The sequence below is a fragment of the Artibeus jamaicensis genome, unplaced genomic scaffold, assembly GCF_021234435.1.
Source record: "Artibeus jamaicensis isolate MK-2021 breed Jamaican fruit bat unplaced genomic scaffold, CSHL_Jam_final contig_233, whole genome shotgun sequence".
In the NCBI taxonomy this organism is placed as follows: domain Eukaryota; kingdom Metazoa; phylum Chordata; class Mammalia; order Chiroptera; family Phyllostomidae; genus Artibeus; species Artibeus jamaicensis.
The window spans coordinates 38,417,439-38,437,639 of NW_026521486.1; the positions used below are offsets into that span (position 1 = coordinate 38,417,439).

The window sequence follows — 20,201 nt, forward strand, 5'->3', positions numbered from 1 at the left end:
CAAACATTCATTCACTAAGCTGCGGATATTATTTATTATACAGAGAATCTTTACTAAGTGACTCATTCTAACTATGTATAAGTGGACTTTACAGGGATCAGGACTATTGTTTAGAAACAATGAACACATTATAACATTTTTCTTCCTGCATAAAAAACTGTAAAGATTTTAAAGGCGAAAGACAATGCAGGCTTCCTAAGGCCCTTCAGAGTGGGAAAGGCTCTCAGGAAGCTTCCACGGCTTTCTGGAAGTGACAAGAGGATGAAAACGCAACTGTCTCCGCATCAGGGACACAGAGTTCACGCATCACTCCTGAAGTGTGAGACCAGGCTCAGTGGAGAGTGAGAGAAAGGAACACATAACTCTGTACTCACTCCATGTAGGTATTTTATGATGTGACTGTATTCAGAAAGTACAGTATGTCCTGTATAGACAGACTATCATAAAAATAACCTGACCATTCTTATCTACACTCACTAACTTTTAAAAATTAGTAGTATTACTTTGGGTTTCTATTGAGTTTTGTTGTCATAAAAATAGTTATATAAATAAACTATTATCAGGTTTTTTGGGGGGTACTGTTAACGAAAGATTAGTATTCTATGACAATCACTTACTTCCTTAATAAAAGGTTAGTGTTTGTGACTCAGCTAGCTTCTTTAAAAAAAAAACCAACACAACATAAAATCTACGTTTCAAGAAAAAATTATATTTTTTACAATAATAAACGTGAGGAACAAACTACGTAATAATCCTTAAATAATTTAAAGTAGGGGAACAGTCATATTCCACCTTACCTACCTCAAACTTTTGAATACCTTACTTATTTTTTTTAAGGAAAAGGAGTGAGAATATTTTTTTAAGATACTTAGTTTTCTAGTCAAGCCGGCAGCACAGGTAAATGTGGTACTTGCATTCTCTCACAACCACACTGAAATTACAACTAAACTACAGAATAACCGTCATTCAGAACTGCCTGAAATAGGGACGAATGAAAGTCCTCCAACCAGGGATTTAAAGAAGCCACATCAAGACCGGTAGAAGGGGTGGAGATGCAGAAGGGGATGGTCCCAAACTCACTGTGTGCAGGATAAAAATGGGGAAGGATATCTCAGCTGCGGAAAGTCCCCTCTGGTGACCACAGGTTCCCAGCCCCACACTAGGCCTCCCGGCCCAGGGTTCCAGTGCCACAAAGTCCCTATAACTGCTGGCTGTAAAAACTAGCAGGAATTGTAGATGAGCAAGGAAGGCTCATGGAGTCCCAGGCAGTTCCTCATAAAGGGCCCATCCATGGAGTTACAGACTCATTCTTTCTGAGCTCCAGTGCTGGGGCAGCGGCTTAAAAGGCACCAGGGACATTTGGGAAAGAAGTGAATTGTTTGACATTAGGGCAAGAGCTGTAGGGGCAGCTTTCTCCCAGACAGAACTGCTGGCAGAGGCCATCGCTCCTTTGCCAAGCTCTTGCCCCACAGAGCCAGCAGGAGGGCACAGTATCGGAGTCTCCTCCAATCTAGCCAAGGCTGTAAACTCTGCCCTGTTGATTCCCCAAGATTCCACCCCATGTAACTTTTGGGCCCACCCAAGCTATTTCCAATGGCTTTTCCATATGAATGGCCTGTCTTGGCTCAAGCTGCAGACTTTGCTAAAATCTCTTAAACAAGCAGTATCTGGCTCAATCTGCCCCATATCTCCTGCTAAGTGGCCCCAAGCCTGGCACTAGTGGCAGCTGGCCTTGATTCACAGCTCGGCCTCTCCTGGGCATCTCTAAGCTCAGCATAAGTAGCAGCTACCTGCAGACTGTTTTGTAGCTCATGTCTGGAGGCCCCAAGCAAAACACAGGCAGTGGATGACCTTGGCCTGTACCTCCTTGGATGCCCCAGAGCCAGCATACCTGGTGGACTGCTTCAGACCACACTGAAGCACCACACAACCATCTTTACAAGCAACATACTCAAGGGGCAGGCTCCGCATGCACCAGAGCACTGCTGAGGTGTCCAGCTCCACAGCTGAGCTCCTACACTGCCGATTCTCCACAGTGGTCCCAGCCAGTCCTTGAAGCCCACTGGCCGGGGGGGTTAAATCACTCCCACTGACATGCTGACAGCAATCAAAGCTCAACTACAACAGGAGGAGGTACACAGCCTACATGGGGTAGATGGTAGTTTGCACTTGGATTGCCCAGTTTGGGTAAATGGGAAGGCTGTGCCAACAGACCCTATAGGACACTTACTACATCAGGCCACTCTACCAAGCCCGGGTCACATAACAACTATACCTAATACATAGAAACCACACAGGGTAGCAGCAAATATTAGGAAAGAACAGGTCTCCAGTGAAAGAAGAAAAAGAACTAAATGAAATGAAAGTAAGCACATTAACAGATACAGAGTTCAAAACAATTGTTATAAGGATGCTCAAGAACTTAGAATTTCAAGAACACCAAAAAAAGACATGAAAACTATAAAAAAGAATAACTCAGAAATGAAGGATACACTACCTAAAACAAAGAGTAATTTATAGGGAATCAACAGCAGTGAAGATGAAGCCTAGACTCAAATCAGCGATTTGGAAGATAAGGGAAAAAATACCCAATCAAAATAGTAGTAACAACCAAGAAATATGAGGATAATGTAAGAAGCCTCTGGGACAACTCCAAACATACAAACATTTGCACCAACCATGGCGGTACTGGAAAGAAAAGAGAGAAAGCAAGAAACTGAAAACCTATTTTAAAAAGTAACTACTGAAAACTCTCCCAACCTGGTGAAGGAATCAGACATATACATCCAGGAAGCACAGAGTTCCAAACAAGATGAAACCAAAGAGGCCCACACCAAGACACATCACAATTAAAATGCAAAAGGTTAAAGACAAAGAGAGAATCTTAAAAGCAGCAAAAGAAAAGCAGTTGTTACCTACAAGGGAGTTCTGATAAGACTATCAGCTCAGACTAAGTTCTAAGCTGATCTCTCAAAAGAAATTTTAAAGGCCAGAAGGGACTGGCAAGATATATTCAAAGAGATGAAGAGCAGCAAGAATCCACTGGGAAGCGCCCTGCCTAGTTTTCAGAAACTGTAACCCCTGGTGGCTAAGGCTGAGTAAAAAGACCTTGGGACCATAAGCCACTAAGGAGACAAAGCTTATCTCCCTGGCAGGGGCACCTACTCTGCCCTCTTTTACTTCACCCTGCTTGGCCCTGGGCAGATGACGGCTGGTTAGCTAATGATGGGTAAGATTCCTAAAGGGAGGGACGACCTAAGACAGGCACGGTCATGAAGGGGCCCTCAGGGAAGGGCAAAGGGGGCTATAGAAAAAGGGGGTGATGGACCCTCACTCCTTGGCTTTGACAAAGCCTGAGTCCTCATTCTGTGTGCAAGAAGGCTCCTAATCTCTTGGCTGCCTTAATTCTCCTGGCTGATTTAAGCCTGAAACAATGTCAGAGGTGGGTGTGGCCCTGTGTTGGAAAGGGTGGGTTCCCCAGGGTAATCAGGCCTAAGAAAGAATGCATAAAATCCTGTGAAACCAGCTTTGCTAAGAATACCCTCAATTTAAATGGTAAGGGTCCAAGCACAGAAGGAGTTTATTTCCCCAGTTTTATGGCCCTTTAGCTATCTGACCCTGCCCAGAATAAGCCCTCAGAGTTCTTTGTATGTTATCTATTGTCTGATCCTTACTGCCTGACAATGACTGATGAACTTTACCTGTATTCCTGTACAAACTGAACCCAGTAAAAGCCCATTGAGAAACAGGTTCCTGGCCCTTCTCCTTCAGCCACCTTTCCTCCTCAAGCAGAGTATGAGACTTATTCTCATCCATGGTGCCCACAGAGCACCCTCCCCACCAAGGATCTACAACCTAGATTACTGTACCCAGCAAGGTATCATTTAGAATTGAAGGACAGATAAAGAGAGTCCCAGACAAGAAAAGGCTAAAGTAGTTCATTACCACCAAACCAGTATTACATGAAATGTTAAAGGATCTTGTTTAAGGAAAAGAAAAAAAAATTAAAAATATGAATAATAAAATAGCAAGTACAAATCTATCAACAATTGAATCTGAAAAACAAAATAAACAAACAAGCAGAACATAAACAGTCTCCTAGATACAGAGAACATGTTGACAGCTGCCAGATGGGAGGGGGCTTGGAGGAATGGGAGAACAAGGTGACGGGATGAAGAAGTACAAATTGACGGAAACAGAAGAGCCATGGGGGTATAAAGTACAACACAGGGAATATAATCAATATTCTCATAACTATGTATGGGGCCAGATGGGTGCAAGATTTATTGGGACGATCACTTAGTAAGTTATATAATGTTTAATCAATTGGGTGTACCTCTGAAACTAACTGAAAAATAAAAAATTACTTAGACAAGATAAACTTAGTAATCATTTATTCCGCCAATGCTCTTCAGTCAAAAATCTCAAGAACACACCTGTATTTTGAATAGCTGGGTTTATTACTCATTGCAGAGAGGAAGAATGCACAGCCTTCTTATATGAGATGGGGAATATGAGATGTCTTAGTAAGAGGGTTTAGAGAGACTCTATTATAGGGTTTAGGCCTTTCTGAATAATTCTGGCCAGGGCCTAAAGAAGTAGAGACATGCTTTGAATTGGATGCTGTCAGAAATCCAGGCAATTCTATCACTGGGTAGCTCAGTAAAGCTGATCTGTAGGAAGGGCAGAGTGAAGTGGGGTAAAGCTGTGACTGGTAAGGAAGTGAAGCAGCAGTTACTAACTTAGCGAGAGAGGAGGATGCCTGGAATTTTGTGTGCTGCACAGTGACCATGCTTGAATTGGATGTGCTTGTGGGACTGTTTATATTCTGTAGTTGTCATGTGACCAGTGTGCAGTAACAGTGAGATGTAGCTGTGAGAGCTAAATCAGTTCCTGGCTGTCACGGGCTGCTTTTTTTCTTTCTTTCTCAATTTTAAGTCAGACACAGGTGAAAGGCTTGGGGTTGGAAGCAGTCAGCTCCTGTGCCAGTGATCTATTTATTGCCTCTCAGTTCCGAGTTTACTCAGCACATGATATACGGCAATGGACTGGACTGTAAGCACTTCTTCTGCAATGAGCACAATGTCAAGGTTCAGCAGTAGAGAGCACCGGAGAGACACTGCAGGGAGAAGGGGCTTCTCAGTTCAGGTGTGCAGTGTTTTGTTTGTTCTTGCTCATGCCACATGGTTGATCAGTGGTGCGGATATGTGAAGACATCTGGTGGTACACTTTCCCAGCCACATGCCCAGGGTAAGTAGTCCCAGTGATGGGCCAGTGGTCATCTTCACATGACTCTCCTAACACCGGTATTGCACACTCAGCTCTCACACCCACACTGGCGCCCTGACAACTTCTATATGCCCGTCTATTCGCCACCCACAACTCGCCTGTGTCTGCAAGGTCTGTCTTCTGCTGGCTCGGTGACTGAGGATTAGCTCAGGCCCCGACAACCCATCGACCTTTTCCACCATCCAGTGACCGGCAGCCACACCTCCTTCAATGAGGAATGATCCTCAGTCTTGGGAAGTGGGTCCCCCACTCTACCTTAATCCTCCTAGGGTATCCTTTAGAGCTTCCTTCATGTCTTTACAGTTACTTTCCTAGTGTAGCTTAATAATTCTTCACATTACACTCCGTTGTTTAAATTATTGTGTAGTTTAATCTGTCTCCTGATTGGATCTAGGCTGAAAGGCAGAGGGTTTTAAGTAGTTGAATCAAACCTGTAACAGCTTGGCTACCTTATTTATAGTTGATGGAAAAAAACATTCAATCTCATAGAAAACACAAATTCTTAAATAATGGAAACCTGGGCTATCTGCTTGCTTTGACAAGGGAAAACTTACACATGGGAAGTAAAAATCAAATTTTCCTTCTCCTACCTGATGCTGCAACACTAGAAGACTGATACACAGGGCTTATCTTTCCTTCACCACAGACAGCAGATCTTCTTGCATAAAGCTAGAACCCAAGGGGGGTAAAAATCTCAGGGAAAAGAGACCAAGGAAGGGAAAAAGAAGAACTTTACTACCAAGGAAAGTTGCCTGTCCTGCTCTAACTCTGGGAAGAAAAGGAAAAAAAGCCTCCTTGAGAATTCCTATGTCCTGGAACTCTATCTGTCACTCCTTGGTCAGCTGTCTTTCAAGTGTGTCTGGAGCCCAAACTCATGCTGCCTGTGTGGCCCAAGGAAACATTAAGTTGAGAATTTTAACTTCAAGTAACCCTGTGTTACCAGTGAACTGAGATGCCTGGTGAAAGAAAATATAAAGCATTCATGGCGGAATAGATCCTCGACGCACAACCAACCAGATATGGAAAATTACCTGAGACAAAACATAAAATATGTATATTTTATGTTTAAGGAAATTAAGGGAAAAATTAAAGAGTAAAACTGTTTATGGGCCGCTGAAATTAAAATGTCAAAGGAAGGGTTAACTACAGATTAGATACAGGTGGAAAAGCGAATAAGCTGGGAGACAAAAGACCGGAGAAAGCTCCCCCATGCAGCACGGAGGCGGAGACAGAAGAGGAGGAGGCTGAGCCAGGTGGGAGGCTGAGCAAGATTTGCATGCTTAATTTCTGCTCCAGGAAGATTTTTTTTAAGAAGACGAATGGAAGTAGTATTTTTAAAAAATGGTTGAGAATATTTCCAAAACTGGTAAAAGGAGTTAGATTTTAAAAAACACAATGACTCACAAGCAGGACAAACAAAGAAACCCTCATCTAGAGAAATCACAGTCAAAATATAGGGTGCCAAAGACAAACAGAAAATCTTATACAGAGCCAGAGTGAAAAAACAAATATTTGGCTAAGGAATGATGAATAGAGTTATTGTGATAGATGATTTCTCAGCAGCAAAATTGAAAACTGGAAGATTGTAAAATATTATTCTCAAAGTGCTAGGAGAAAAAAACTAACCTAGACTTTAATACACAATAAAACCATCTTTCAAAAATAAGGACAAAGCCCCAGCTGGTGTGGCTCAGTGGACTAAGTGCTGGCCTGAGAACCAAAGGTCTGTCAGTTCGTTTCCCAGACACGGCACATGCCTGAGTTGCAGCCAGGTCTCCAGTCGGGGGCACAGAAGAGGCAACCACACACTGGTATTTCTCTCTCTCTCTTTCTCCCTCCCTTCCCCTCTCTAAAAATAAATAAAACCTTAAGGAAAAAAAGGACAAAGTAAACACAATTTCAGATGAACAAAATCTAATAGAGAATGCCATCTCACTTAAGAACTTCTAAGAATAAATTTTAGAAAGAAGATGGATCCCAGAGGAAATACCTACAATGTTAATTATCCAATAATTACAATGATGGGTGAATTTAAACAAAACCAAGTATATAAAATAAAATGTCTAAATTGAGGGATTATCAAGATCCTGAACATAACAAGTAAGCATTCTATAGTGTCTGTATTTTACAGATTCTGATTAATAGAAGACTAACATAAGATATGTTAATATCTCAAAATTTACCATTAAGAAAAAGAAACTGAGTACATAACATCTACGCTAACTAAAAGGAAAAGCTGCAAATAAAAAAATTCCAATTATTTCAGAAACAGCAAAACAAAAAAAAAGGAGAAACAGCTAAAATAAATGAAAATTAAAATTTTAGAACTGAGTAATGGAAATATCAGATACTAAGACTTGTGGAATGAAGCTAACCAAAAAATCCAATGACTAAGATGCTAAGTTGAGGTAGTGTATGTGTAAAGCAATATGCCCAAAGGAAATAGGATACAAAACCAGAAACTAATAAATAGAAAACAAAGATGCAATATAAAGTACCAACAAAGGTCAAAGTTATTTAAAAAGAGAAGATAACCGACAGCCTTTAGGTAAGAAAAATCAAGGGGAAAAGAAGGCAGTAATTAGCAGTATTAGGAATAAAAGGGGGGATTAAACTACAAACAATAATAATTGTTTTCCTACAATAATTTAGGAAAATTATTCCTAATATTCCTATATATAGGAATATATATTCCTATATATTATTCCCATATAGAAATATATTCCTATATTCCTAATTATTCCTATAAAGGGGGACTTACTGTGATCATTTTGCAGTGTATAACATTACCTTAGGCTATACACCTGACACTAACATGTTATATGTCAATTATACCTCAATAAGAATAAATTAAAAATTATAAAACAGGTCTGCACTTTGACAGCCTCGGAGCTGTCGGGTGTGATGGGGGAACAGGGTGGCGTGGCCTCCCAGTCCCTGTGTCTGCCCAGCAGCTGCGGTCATGGGCAAGAGCCCTGTCCTCTTTAGCTTCTCCTGGTCATCCCACCGCCCTCGTCGGTGCCCCACAGCACCTGCTACGAGCTGCTCACCCAGAAGCTCCTCAGCCTGCACGGGGACCAGCTGACCTGCCCGCAAATTCATGGTGCAGCTACTCTCTTGCTGAAAAATGGGGCAAGCCTGTGGACCTGCCCAAGGGTTTCACGGTGAGCAAGCATGGCGAGGTGCGCCTGGGTGCTGCAGACCTGGCTTATGCCCCACTGGAAATCTTATTTCCCCAAGCACTATGTTTCTCTGCTGGGATGTGCAGGAAAGGTTCAGATCAGCCATCGAGCATTTTGGGGAAATTATTATGGTGAGACAAAGACTGTTACAACAGGCTCGGATTTTAGGAATTCCAGTTATTGTAATAGAACGGTATCCTAAATGTCTTGGAAACACCATTCAAGAAATTGTTTTGACAGGTGTACAATTGGTACTAACAAAGACCAAGTTTTTCATGGTATTACCAGAAGTATAAGTGGCATTAGCAGAGATTCCTGGAGTCAGGAGTGATGTTGTATTATTTGGAAGAGAAACATCCAACAAACACTCTAGAGCTGGGAGTGCGAGGCATTGAGGTTCATATTGTTTGCTGCCAGCGCCCCATCCAGAAGCGTGGTGGACAGGATGTTTGCCCTCCAGCATCTTGTTCAGACTGGGATCACAGTGATTACTAGCAAGGTTGTTCGGCTACAGCTGAGGGTTGATAAACACCATCTAAAAATCAAGGAAATTCAGAACCGAATTAAGGTGAGTGCCACAGAGTTGGGTCTGCTCTCCAAGGTACAGACATCTGCAGGGCTGGTGTCCTGGGTTGCGGGCCAGGTCCCCAGCTGGGAACAAGGGAGAAGCAACGAACAGATTGATGTATCTCTTGCACATTGATGCTTTCTCTCTCTCCTTCTCCCTCCCTTCCCCTCTCTTTCTCCCTAAAAATAAATAAATAAGAAATCAGGTGAATAAACCAAATATTGATAGGAAAAGAAAAGGTAAGTGCCAAGAAACTAAATCCAGCAGGGTATCTTTAGATGGTTACTAAGAAATGGGATGAATAAAACAAACAGTGATGTGGTTGAAACAAAGGTCTTAATCTAGCACTTCTATGTAAGATTAGGTAAACCAAGGGGGCCCCCGATGGTCCCCCTACTATTAAAGATCCCTAAACAAATTTAGTCCAGTTTGGAGAAATATAAAACATGGGCAAGGCAAAGGTTACAATGAGAACTCCTACCTGGGGTTGCACTGGCAGAGTAATCAAAGACAAAAGGGCCAGAGTCTCTTGGCTCAACCCCCCGCAGGGGACCCAAAACCTAATGCCCAAAAGTGGGTAAAATAGTCAGGGGTAGAGATACTGGACCCCTTGACCCAGGAGCCTCATGCACTGCAGTGCCCCAAACCCTTTGGTAAAGTCTTAACGCAGGATACAATTAGATTGATAGAATATAAAATTGTCAAGGTTGGTAGGACTAAGGTGGAAGTTTGGGTGAAAACTGGTATGTTTAAATAGGCTGTATATGAACGTGTTATGGGAATGGGTTGGGGAACACCTCCCCCAGGGGTAAAACACAAGGCATGTACATCACCCTTCGAGCAACATTAACTGGACTTGCTGCACGGAAATAAGACCTCCTGGGCTCACAGGATAGAAAAGAAGCCAAATGAACTTCGTTCAGTAGCCCTATGGGGAGCGCAGTCTGGGGCTTATGGCAAGAGCCTGTGAGCACCTCTCAGTGGTAATTTTTGGGATGTTGGACTAGAGATGTACCCTTTGAGAGGCAATTACTAGCTTGCAATTGAACATTAATCTAAATTGCCCCTATGACTGAAAGGTATCAAATAATCTTGAAACCTGAAATACCCATGATGTCTTGGATGGTATCAGAAAAACTAATAAGAGAAGGTAGTGCTCAGAAGAGTTATGTAATAAATGGAAATGGTTTATACTGGAACCTGTTACAAGGAGAATGCAAGGAGATACAACCAGGGGCCTCTTTTCCCACAGGACTGACTCTGGAACTGAATGATGGGCTGCTAGGTTCTAGCATCACTTGGACGGTGCCCTACACACACTTCTCCAATGGCCAACAAAGAGCTGTTTGGTTTATGAACGACAGTTCCAAGGTAAAAGCACGATATCCTGGTTGGACAGTCCACACTTGATCAAGGAAGGTAAAAACAGAGCAGCTCCATGGGCTGATCTGCAGGCTTCTCTCTTAGCAGTGATGGAAGAACTGAACAATGTTAAAAGCACATGTGTTTGGGCTTTTTTACTGACTCACGGGCAATGGAAAACTGGACTTCTAAAAGGACGCCTTATAAGGAAGGATCAGCCCTATGGAAATCACTCTGGGAATTTACAGGGCACAGTAAAGGAGGACATGCTGTTGCCCATCACAAGAACCCCCTTCCAGGTCCTGGAAGTGAGTGCAGCGTCCAAGTGCACCTGTTGGAGGGGCCACCTGGGTCCATGAACTGAGGAGACAAGGGGGTCTGCAGCATGCAGAGAACTCTGCATGTAGTCTAGGTAGAGTCCTCCTATACTCTCTCAGGCACAAAACACCCACAACTATTTTGTCTGCCAATAAGAAAGAGAGAGGCTGCAGGGAGTTGTGAGGAAGATTCCCTGGGGAAAGCATCCCGCCTCAGCAGGCAAGTGTGTGATACTGGATCAATGCCAGCAGCCCTGGGGGCAGGGGGCACTGTAAATGAGTCCTAACAGGAACAGACACTCACTCTGTATTTAGCTGTGCATCCTTGGTGGTAGATGCAATTGCTCAAAATACTACGAGAAGACTGAAACAGAAGATGATACTCTACCAATCTGGGTGGGCGAGTTACATTCCTTCAGAGGAAGGGATGCACTGTGCATTTTACAGCACATAGTATCCAACAGTGGGCAAAGAGGTACCACACCAAGTGGACATATCGTGTTGCTCATCATCCTCAGAGTAATAGTTTAACAGAGAACTGGAACAGCCGGTTGAAATATTTGCTCTCTAAAATGGATGGAGATAAAGGTATGAAGGGCTGACCCACATGCCTTCATGAGTAATGTTCACAACTCAACATGGAGGTGCTGAGACTTCTGCCAAGATGGAGGCGTGGAAGCACTTCGCTTTCTCACACAACCAAGTTTAAAAACAATAAAGTTTTAACAACAAAAACACAGCCAAACCACAGAAAATTGAACTACATGGAAGTCTGACAACAACAAAACCTTCAGCCAAACCGGTAAGAGGGGCAGAGCCAAGCAGCAGAGCAGGGTTGGGCAGGAAAGATCCACCAGACCGACCCCGGCACACGACCCAGGTGTGCCAGCAGCCGTGGGCGGATCCCAGGTGTGGAGAAGCAGGCGGACCCACTGAGGGCACAAGGTGTTGGACCCATTGAGGGCGAAAGGTAGTGGACCCACTGAGGGCTAATCACGGTCACACATTCGCACTCAGATAAACTGGTGAAGGAGCTAGCAGTGAGACGGACTGCGCAGGCCCCAGAGGCAGGAAGCGGCAGAGGGAACTGCCATTGTCCCTCTCTGACCCCGCCCCCACATACAGCATCACAAACCAGCAACCTGGGTAGCCCCGCCCTGGTGAACAACTAAGGCTCCGCTCCTCATACGTAACAGGCACAAACAGATAAAAACATGGCTCAAGAACAACTCAGAGCCCCAGAGCCAATAAATCTAAGCAATGAAGAAACAGCCAAACTTTCAGATGCACAGTTCAAAACACTGGTGATCAGGATGCTCACAGAACTGGTTGATTTTAGGAACAAATTAGAGGAACATATGAAGGCTAAACTAACTGAAATGAAGGGAAATGCACAGGAAACCAACAGTAATGGAAAGGAAACTGGGAATCAAATCAAGGGAGTAGACCAGAAGGAAGGAAAAAATGACCAAACAGAAAAGGATGAAGAAACAAGAATTCCAAAAAATGAGGAGAGGCTTAGGAACCTCCAGGACATCTTTAAATGTTCCAACATCCGAAATATAGGGGTACCAGAAGGGGAAGAGGAACAGTCATAAGTGGAAACCTTATTTGAACAAATAATAAAAGAGAACTTCCCCTTCTGGCAAAGGAAATAGACTTCCAGGAAGTCCAGGAAGCTAAGAGAGTCCCAAAGAAGTTGGACCCAAGGAGGAACACACCAAGGCACATCATCATTACATTAGCCAAGATTAAAATGAAAGAGAGAATTCTAGAAGCAGCAAGAGATAAGGGGACAATCACCTACAAAAAAGTTCCCATCAGACTGTCAGCTGATTTCTCAAAAAGAGTCCTTGCAGGCAAGAAGGGCTGGAAAGAAGTATTCCAAGTCATGAAATGCAAAGACCTACATCCAATATTATTACTCTATCCAGCAAAGCTTTCATTTACAATGGAAGAGCAGATAAAGCACTTCTCATCTAAGATAAGGTCAAGTTCAAGGAGTTCATCATCACCATGTTCTTATTATATCAAATGTTAAAGGGACTTATCTAAAAAAAAGAAGATAAAAAATATGAACAGTGAAAGGACAGCAAACTCACAGTTATTAACAACCACACCTAAAACAAAAGCAAACTAAGCGGACAGCTAACACAGGAGTGGAGCCACAGAAATGGAGATCACATGGAGGGTTAACAACAGGGGAGTGGGAGGAGAACAGGGGGGAGAAGGTACAGAGAATAAGTAGCAGAGATGGTAGGTAAAAAATAGGGGGAAGGGCAAGAATAGTGTGGGAAATGCAGAAGCTAAAGAACTTTATGACACATGGACATCAACTAAAGCGGGGGAATGCTGGGGGAGGGGTGTGCGGGGTGGAGGGGAATGAAGGGGGAAATGGGACAACTGTAATGGCATAATCAATAAAATATAAAAAATATCAGAAATCAAGCATATATTGATATGGTAATAATACATTATTGCAGGACTAGAAGGATAAAATGTAGATTTTTCACCTTACTAAGTGATTAAAAAGAGAAAAACATGGTCATCTTACGTTATACACAGAGCATTCAATAAAATACAACACATAGTCATGATTTTTTTAAGATTGAAGAAAGTAGAAATAAAAGGAACTTCTCTAACCTGGTATGAGGCTACTTCCCAGAAATACTAAAAGCATTCTTTTTAAAATCAGGAAAAAGACAAGAATGTCTGCTACTATTAATTTCATTCTATACTGTACTGCAGAGCCCAACATTATAAAGCAACACAAAGAAATAAATGTGGCAAAGATTGGAATAGAAACAACAAAACTGTCATTATTTGCACATTATTATCTCTCTCACTATTATAAAACTCTACTGACAGACACTAAAGACATTAGAAATGGAGGCATATATCATTTTCATGGACGAGGAGACTCAATATTTTAAATGTTAATTGTCCCAAAATTGAATTCAATAAAAAGATGGTGAAGAGAATTGTCCTATCAGATACCAAGACTTACTGTCAAGCTATAGTAATTAACACAGTGTAATTTAGTACTGAGACAGTAAGACTGGCAGAATAAACTGAAAGCCTTAGAAATATGCCCTCACATACAGGACCTTAAACGTAGCCAGAAGTGGCTCTGCAGATCAAAGGGCGGAAGGTGGTCTACTCACCAACTAGTACTCACAAAACTAGTTATAGATAGTTCTAAAGTATTAAATTTGATCTCCTCCTCACAACATAAACAAAAATCAGTTTCTTAAATATAGATTAAGGCCTTATATACTAAAGGTAATTTTAAAAGATTTAGAAAAAATATAGAATATTTTTATGATCTCAGAATAGATAAGTATTTCTTAAATAAAATGCGGTTAAATAAAAAATTTTAAAAAATCGATAAACTGGAATTCATGAATATTAAGAGTATTTTAATCCATGAAATGATCCCTGAGAGAAAATAGTAAGCCACAAGTTGGAAAAAAATGTTACACATAAACTGACAAAGGATTAGTGTCTTGAATACATAACAAAAAAATCATTTAGAAAGTATCTTAATACTGAGATTCCATTATCACAAAATAAAGCTAATAGTATAAAAATACTGGCCAAAGCTGATCATATTCTTCTGCGTTTAAGATACAGATCATGGGAACCTACTGTCTACCATCAAAATATCAAGTATGCTTTCACGATTTATAAACTCCACAACCAATAAGCTATGATGTTCAATTGAGCATGATCGGCAACTTGTGAATAGAAGACTCCCAACGTTTTTGAGAAAAATCTCAAGTAGCTTCTACTTTCTGACAAGGTTGTTTCACGACGCCCAACTGACAATGGGGGGGGGGGGAGCGAGAGGAGGATTATGTAGGACAGAGGCGGGCAGGGCAGGGCAGTGCAGGCTGTGGGGAGCTGCTCATTTCCACGGTGAAGAGTCAGCCAGAGATGTTCCTGAGACTTTAATCGTTGGTATCGGAAGTTAGACACTGGTGTTTAAACTCTCCTACTTTTTATTCCTCCATTATTCCTTTGAAAAGAGGATCACACTCCAATCTTCCCTGACTGGTCTAGGTATTTCCGGGCTGCAGAAGAAAGTGCTCTTTTCTGATTTGGGGTACCAGAAAAAAGCTGTTATCTCCTGGGTACATTCTCCAGCTAAAATTTCTAGCTAGTTAACACAGCAAAGTGACTGTGATGTATATGCTCTGTAAATAACAGAATGAATCTGTTTAAATGGGCTGTGACTGGAACTTCAAATCAGTCTAGAAGGACAATTTCTTCACTGAAATCCATCTAACCTTGATTCGCTTTGGGGTTTCATTGTAATTTTTTTACCACCTGCAATATTTCAAAATTTTATGGCACAGCTTTATCAGTGAACAAGAAATGAAGTATCAGATGTTATTAAAACCCCCTTAACACAGTCAGGGAGAATGAAGAAGGGCATCGGAGTACGAATCAACATAATGATTCTTTTATTTCATTCATTTAAATGAAATGTCTTTCTCTAATGGGAGAAACACTGTCAGTGTTAAAACTTGCATTTACAGAGCTTTCATTTTTTTTACTCTATAATTACTTAGCGTGGTACCTTTACAATAGATGTGCAGAGTGAGTTTATAAAAATATTGAGACAGAGGAAAAAAGGTTAAGTGCAGTGCCCAAGACAGTTAAAACAGCAGTTGAGTGCTCATCCGAGTCCTATATTTAGGTCTGCCACATTATGTAATAGCTGATTACTAAGCTTCCCTGAGCCTCAATTTCCTCCTGGATAAAACATTGATACCAGTACCAACTCACTGTTGAGAGGATTAGAGGTAGGGGTGAACAAGCAAAGCATACAAGGCGTTTTTATAGTATGATTCCTAACATAGAGTGATTACAGTAAATAATTATAAAATTATTCTGTGAGACTTTTTTTTGTGTAACAAATACACACACACACATACTTCTATAATCTCAGGAATCACTCTTGTTCTTGATATAAGTTACCAAAAAAAAAGAAACTGAGTACAAAAACATGCCCATAAATAATCATTCTTCATTTGAAACTGAAATAAACAGATATATATTAATCAACAATAACCTTCCAACAGGCTCCCATAAGCCAGATGTGACAAGGTGATTAAACAGAGCAGAAAGATGAGAGCTCGGGACAGACCATAAGCAGCAATGAGATGCGCAGTGCTATTTAAAACAGAAAATGTCCTAATGGAAGGTTTTTTCTTAAAAAAAAAAAAAAAAAAGTATGACATTTAATAAAAGAGAACATCTATTAGGTTCTCAATCTTGAATAAGGGTTAAAGTTATACTTTACACAAAGCAATATATTTGACCCTCATAATTCAAAATATCATAATTCATAGAGGATTAGGTAGGACTAGTAAAACTAGTCATTACAATGACACTGGATATCATGTAGTCAGGCAATTATGCCCAAAGTATTCTGTACATGTTTTCTTAGTCTCACAGTCAGTGATGAGGAGGAATTAAAAAGAAAACAAAAACACTCTTATCCCTATAGACAGGAACAGAAGATTATGTAACTTGTCCATGTTTCCAGTCAGTAAGTGACAGAGCAGATTTGAATCCAGGATCGTTATGACTTCAAAAACCAATATTCTTTCCAGGCAGAACATCAGGACACTGCACTAAATGACCCTGCAGATGCCTTGTGTATCTAGGATCTAAAGTTCTCTTTCCTAATGGGTGAATGCAGCTGAGGGTATTAAGCTTCATGCCCCTGCCCCTTTCAGCAACTCTCCAGGCCTACCCACTTCAGAGAGTAAAGCAAGAAAGGAAGAAATAGAACGGAAGGAAGAGTTAAATCTTTCAGATACAAAGGGGTGATCTGCATGTAATGATGAGCTCTAAGAAAGCGAGAGCTTGAGGAAAGGAAAGAACTTAGACTGGCCATTAGAGAAGAATTTCCTGACAATAAGCACCGAGACACTGGAAACTCATTATCCAAGAATGTTATGGAGGATAAACCAAACAAAATACAGCCTCATGAAGGGCTGTCAACACACAAATAGTGTCAACATACACACAAGATGGGTAAGGACAAATATAGCCTACTTGGCTCAGTCTCACTTATAGCTTAAAATAGAAAAGAAAAAACGAAAAGTGGTAAAATAAGCCCAAGAGCATCAGTCAGGAGATCACACTACGATTCTGTCAGCCTGAATTAAGTTAGCAAAATGCTAACCCAAATATTTGTGCCGCGTTTCTCGGAGGACTCATCAACGCACAGGTACCATTTTATACTTTCCTTCAACTCCTTATCCATTAAGAGACAACATTTATTTCCTCTGCAGAGTCATATTCGTACTGGTAAAATAAAACCCAAATTTTGTTAATTTCTTAAGTAAGTGCTGGGAGAACTCTGAATGAAAAATGACATCAAGATAACTTCCTTCTGGGGTTACAAACAAAAGGGAAAAAACCCACATAAACCTGGTGGAACTGTCAGACTATTGTATTTGTGCCGCGGCTACATCCCTCCTCTCACCCACAGGCTGATTCAGAGTCGAGAGCCCTAGGACAGCCCTCGATCTTCCATGATGCTCCACATGACTCTGTGAAACGTGCAGCACCTGACTATTTGGTCAGGGCACTGACCTCTTCCCTTAGACTGTCAAATAAAAAGATGACGGCAGCCAACACAAAAACAGCCATGTGATGTGAATAATCAAAATTATACCTATTTGTTTTGTCAGATCAGTAAAAAATACGTATCTTTTGGTATGCTGCAGAATTTTAGGAATTAGTTTGTGTGTGCCAAGAGGTGAAAAAGGTTGAAAATTGCTGCCTTAGGAAGCTGCAGGGTTCTAACAATTTTGTTTCTCCCTTTCAATATCAGCTGAGTTTCGATGTGAACCTTTGCGATCTGTTAAAAAAGAGAGGTCCACATGTTCCCGGTAGTAACAGAATTCTCTTTACTCTCATTATGAAAAGAAACATTTCTTTTAGGATAATTACCTATTGTCGGAAAAAAGGGGGATTTTCCCATTAAAAAATAAATAGACTCGAGTAAGCCAAGTTACTGCTTCTGTATTCTTTCCTGTTTTTCTCTGCCGTCGCCGCCACCATAAGGAGATGGAACATTTCAGCCTCTGGTCCCACCTACACCTGTTCCTTTTACCCAAACCAGAAAAGACTTCTGACCATGAGTAATTTTGTTCTAATAATATACTCCATGGAGACAGAGCAGTAGAGCTTAAGTACGCGTTTCTAGGAGACTTAAAACCTAGGGCAGACCTACCTTGTGAGTAGAGAAGGATCTGCATCTCTAAAAGAACACAGGTGAACACCTGCACCAGGTTCTCCAAGCCCAGGAGCTCGAAGGCCTCTCGAAGAGGGTAATCGGAGAGGGGGAGTTCGCTGGGCCCAGGCCTCTGGCAGATGATGGGTTCATAAACACCGTAAAATTTCAGCGATCTCCCTGGAGGTGGAAGGGGCACTTCATAGAGAATATTATGGATGTAGCTCTCCAGTGGCAAGGGTGGTGGCTGCTGGGAGGTAACTGCCTTGTAAAGCTGGATAAGGAATTTCTTGCAGGCCTGCATGAAGGGCAGTGGTGTGATCAAACATATACTTTTGGAAACATACAGGGTGTCCCTGCTGATGTCATAGGAGTTGTATCGCTGGAGTTTCAAAAGGGAAGTAGTATCCCCCTCATCGATGCTGCTCGCCAGCGAGTCCATGCTGCAGGAGGAGGAAGCACAGACGCTGCTGTAGTGCTCCGCATTGTGCATCTGGTAGAGCGTCTGCATGGCCGTGCAGATCTGCTTACTGGTAACTTCTTCATAAAAAGTGAGAACAAAACCGTAGGTACGAGACCCATCTTCCCGAGTAATTATAAATGAGTGGAACTGAGGGTCTCTATTGTCAGTCTGTGTTCTGAAGGACAGCCCTTTCGGCATGCACAACTGTGGAGGAAGGGGGAAAAAGCATCAGAATGCAGTCCGCCATGAATAACTTCAAACCAGAAGAAATGCCTGTGAACCTCTATCCAAGCTTGGGGACCTTCAGCAAGTCACCTAACTCCTCTGAGCCACAGTTTCTTTATCGCCAACATCTGCTACATCAGTGACTTGACAGCAACATATGCAAGGGCGCCTGAGAAATATTTAAGTACTATTTTTGGAGTTATGATGTTTCAAAAGAATAGGGAAATAGTAAAGTCTCATCTGATAAATAGAAAGAAAAAAAATAATAAGTTATTTTCTCTATTTTGAGCAGTATGATACTTCTTCATCCTCGAAAAATAAACTGAAGGTGGAATGATTTTTGATTTACTGAAGCAGAAGGGTAGAAACCAGACATTTTAGATTGTTTTCAGCAGATTCAGGGGTGCTCAGCCTTTTCGCATCTCTGGGCTACATGGAAAGAAGAGTAATCTTGCATTAAATACACTGTGACAAGTAATTACAAAAAAAACTCAGTGTTTTAAGTAACTTTATGATTTTGTGTTGGGCCACATTCATTGCCATCCTGGGCTGCATGTGGCCCACAGGACGGCAGGTTGGACGCCCCCACGAGATCTTGGGAACTGCCCAGGATTCAGTCAAATTTGGGAATAAAATTACTTGAGGAGTTAAAGATGTTATATTTAAGACACTTAAAATGTATAAGAAATTAGAATTGATTCTTTGAGACTCTTCTAAAAATAGTTTAAAAGAAATAAAACAAATTCCAGAAAATTTTAAATATACTAAAGAAAACAAAATTTACAATTCAACTACCCTAACATGATCATTATTTTTATATTATAGTATGCTTTCTGCAGAGAAATAATTTTACCATACATTATTACTTGATCATTCATCTGGAAAACCAAGAGGTTCTCCCAAATCCATCCCCACATTACCAAGAAAACACTTTACAATTTACCTTAAAAGTTACACACATTTTCATCAAACTGTCAAAAAACACTAACTAATTGCTTTTATGAGCGAGGCCCTTGATGGTGACACAAGCTGAGACAGAGAGACATGGTCCTCGATCCTTTGGAGTTTCCAGTCCAACAAGAATGACAGATGATTAGAAAACCATAAACTATAAAGTACCGGAAACACTATAATAGGGTAAATACAGGCTGTTACAAGAAAAACATAGAGTTAAAACATAAATGAGAAAAGGCGAGCTGCCAGGAAAAAAATGAAGAAAACCCACGCAGCAACCTGGGTGTAATGTAAGTGTAGGTCTCGGGCGAGGAGAGGCAGAGAGGACAACATGTGCGGAAGCCCAGGAGACAGAACTCGAGGGCAGGGGGACGTGCAACTCATCGCAGGTGAGGAACGGGGCGTGAGGTGGAGGGAGGTGAGAGAGGATGCAGGAGAAATAGTTAGGGGCATGGTCATGAAGAGTCTTGGTGAGTCTTGTCAGAAGTCTAAGGAGGACAGTGAGAAGCCTCGGGAGGGTTTTTGGCAGAAGAGGGACAGAATCAGGCGTGCTTTTCAGCTTATCAACCTCCTGCACGGAAGGGCA

General features: G+C 41.6%; 1 protein-coding gene and 1 pseudogene across 7 annotated transcripts in view; one reads left to right on the forward strand and one right to left on the reverse strand.

The window, feature by feature from the left end:
- DENND5B (DENN domain containing 5B) overlaps positions 1–20,201 on the reverse strand; it is a 165,659-nt gene that overhangs the window by 67,779 nt on the left and 77,679 nt on the right. For all 7 annotated transcript variants that reach the window (XM_053662189.1, XM_053662188.1, XM_037139755.2 and 4 more), the window contains one exon: positions 17,974–18,640. In XM_053662189.1, the coding sequence (XP_053518164.1) occupies positions 17,974–18,640 (667 nt within the window). The remainder of the gene's footprint in view (positions 1–17,973; positions 18,641–20,201) is intronic.
- LOC128626848 (isochorismatase domain-containing protein 1-like) lies at positions 8,252–9,174 on the forward strand (annotated as a pseudogene).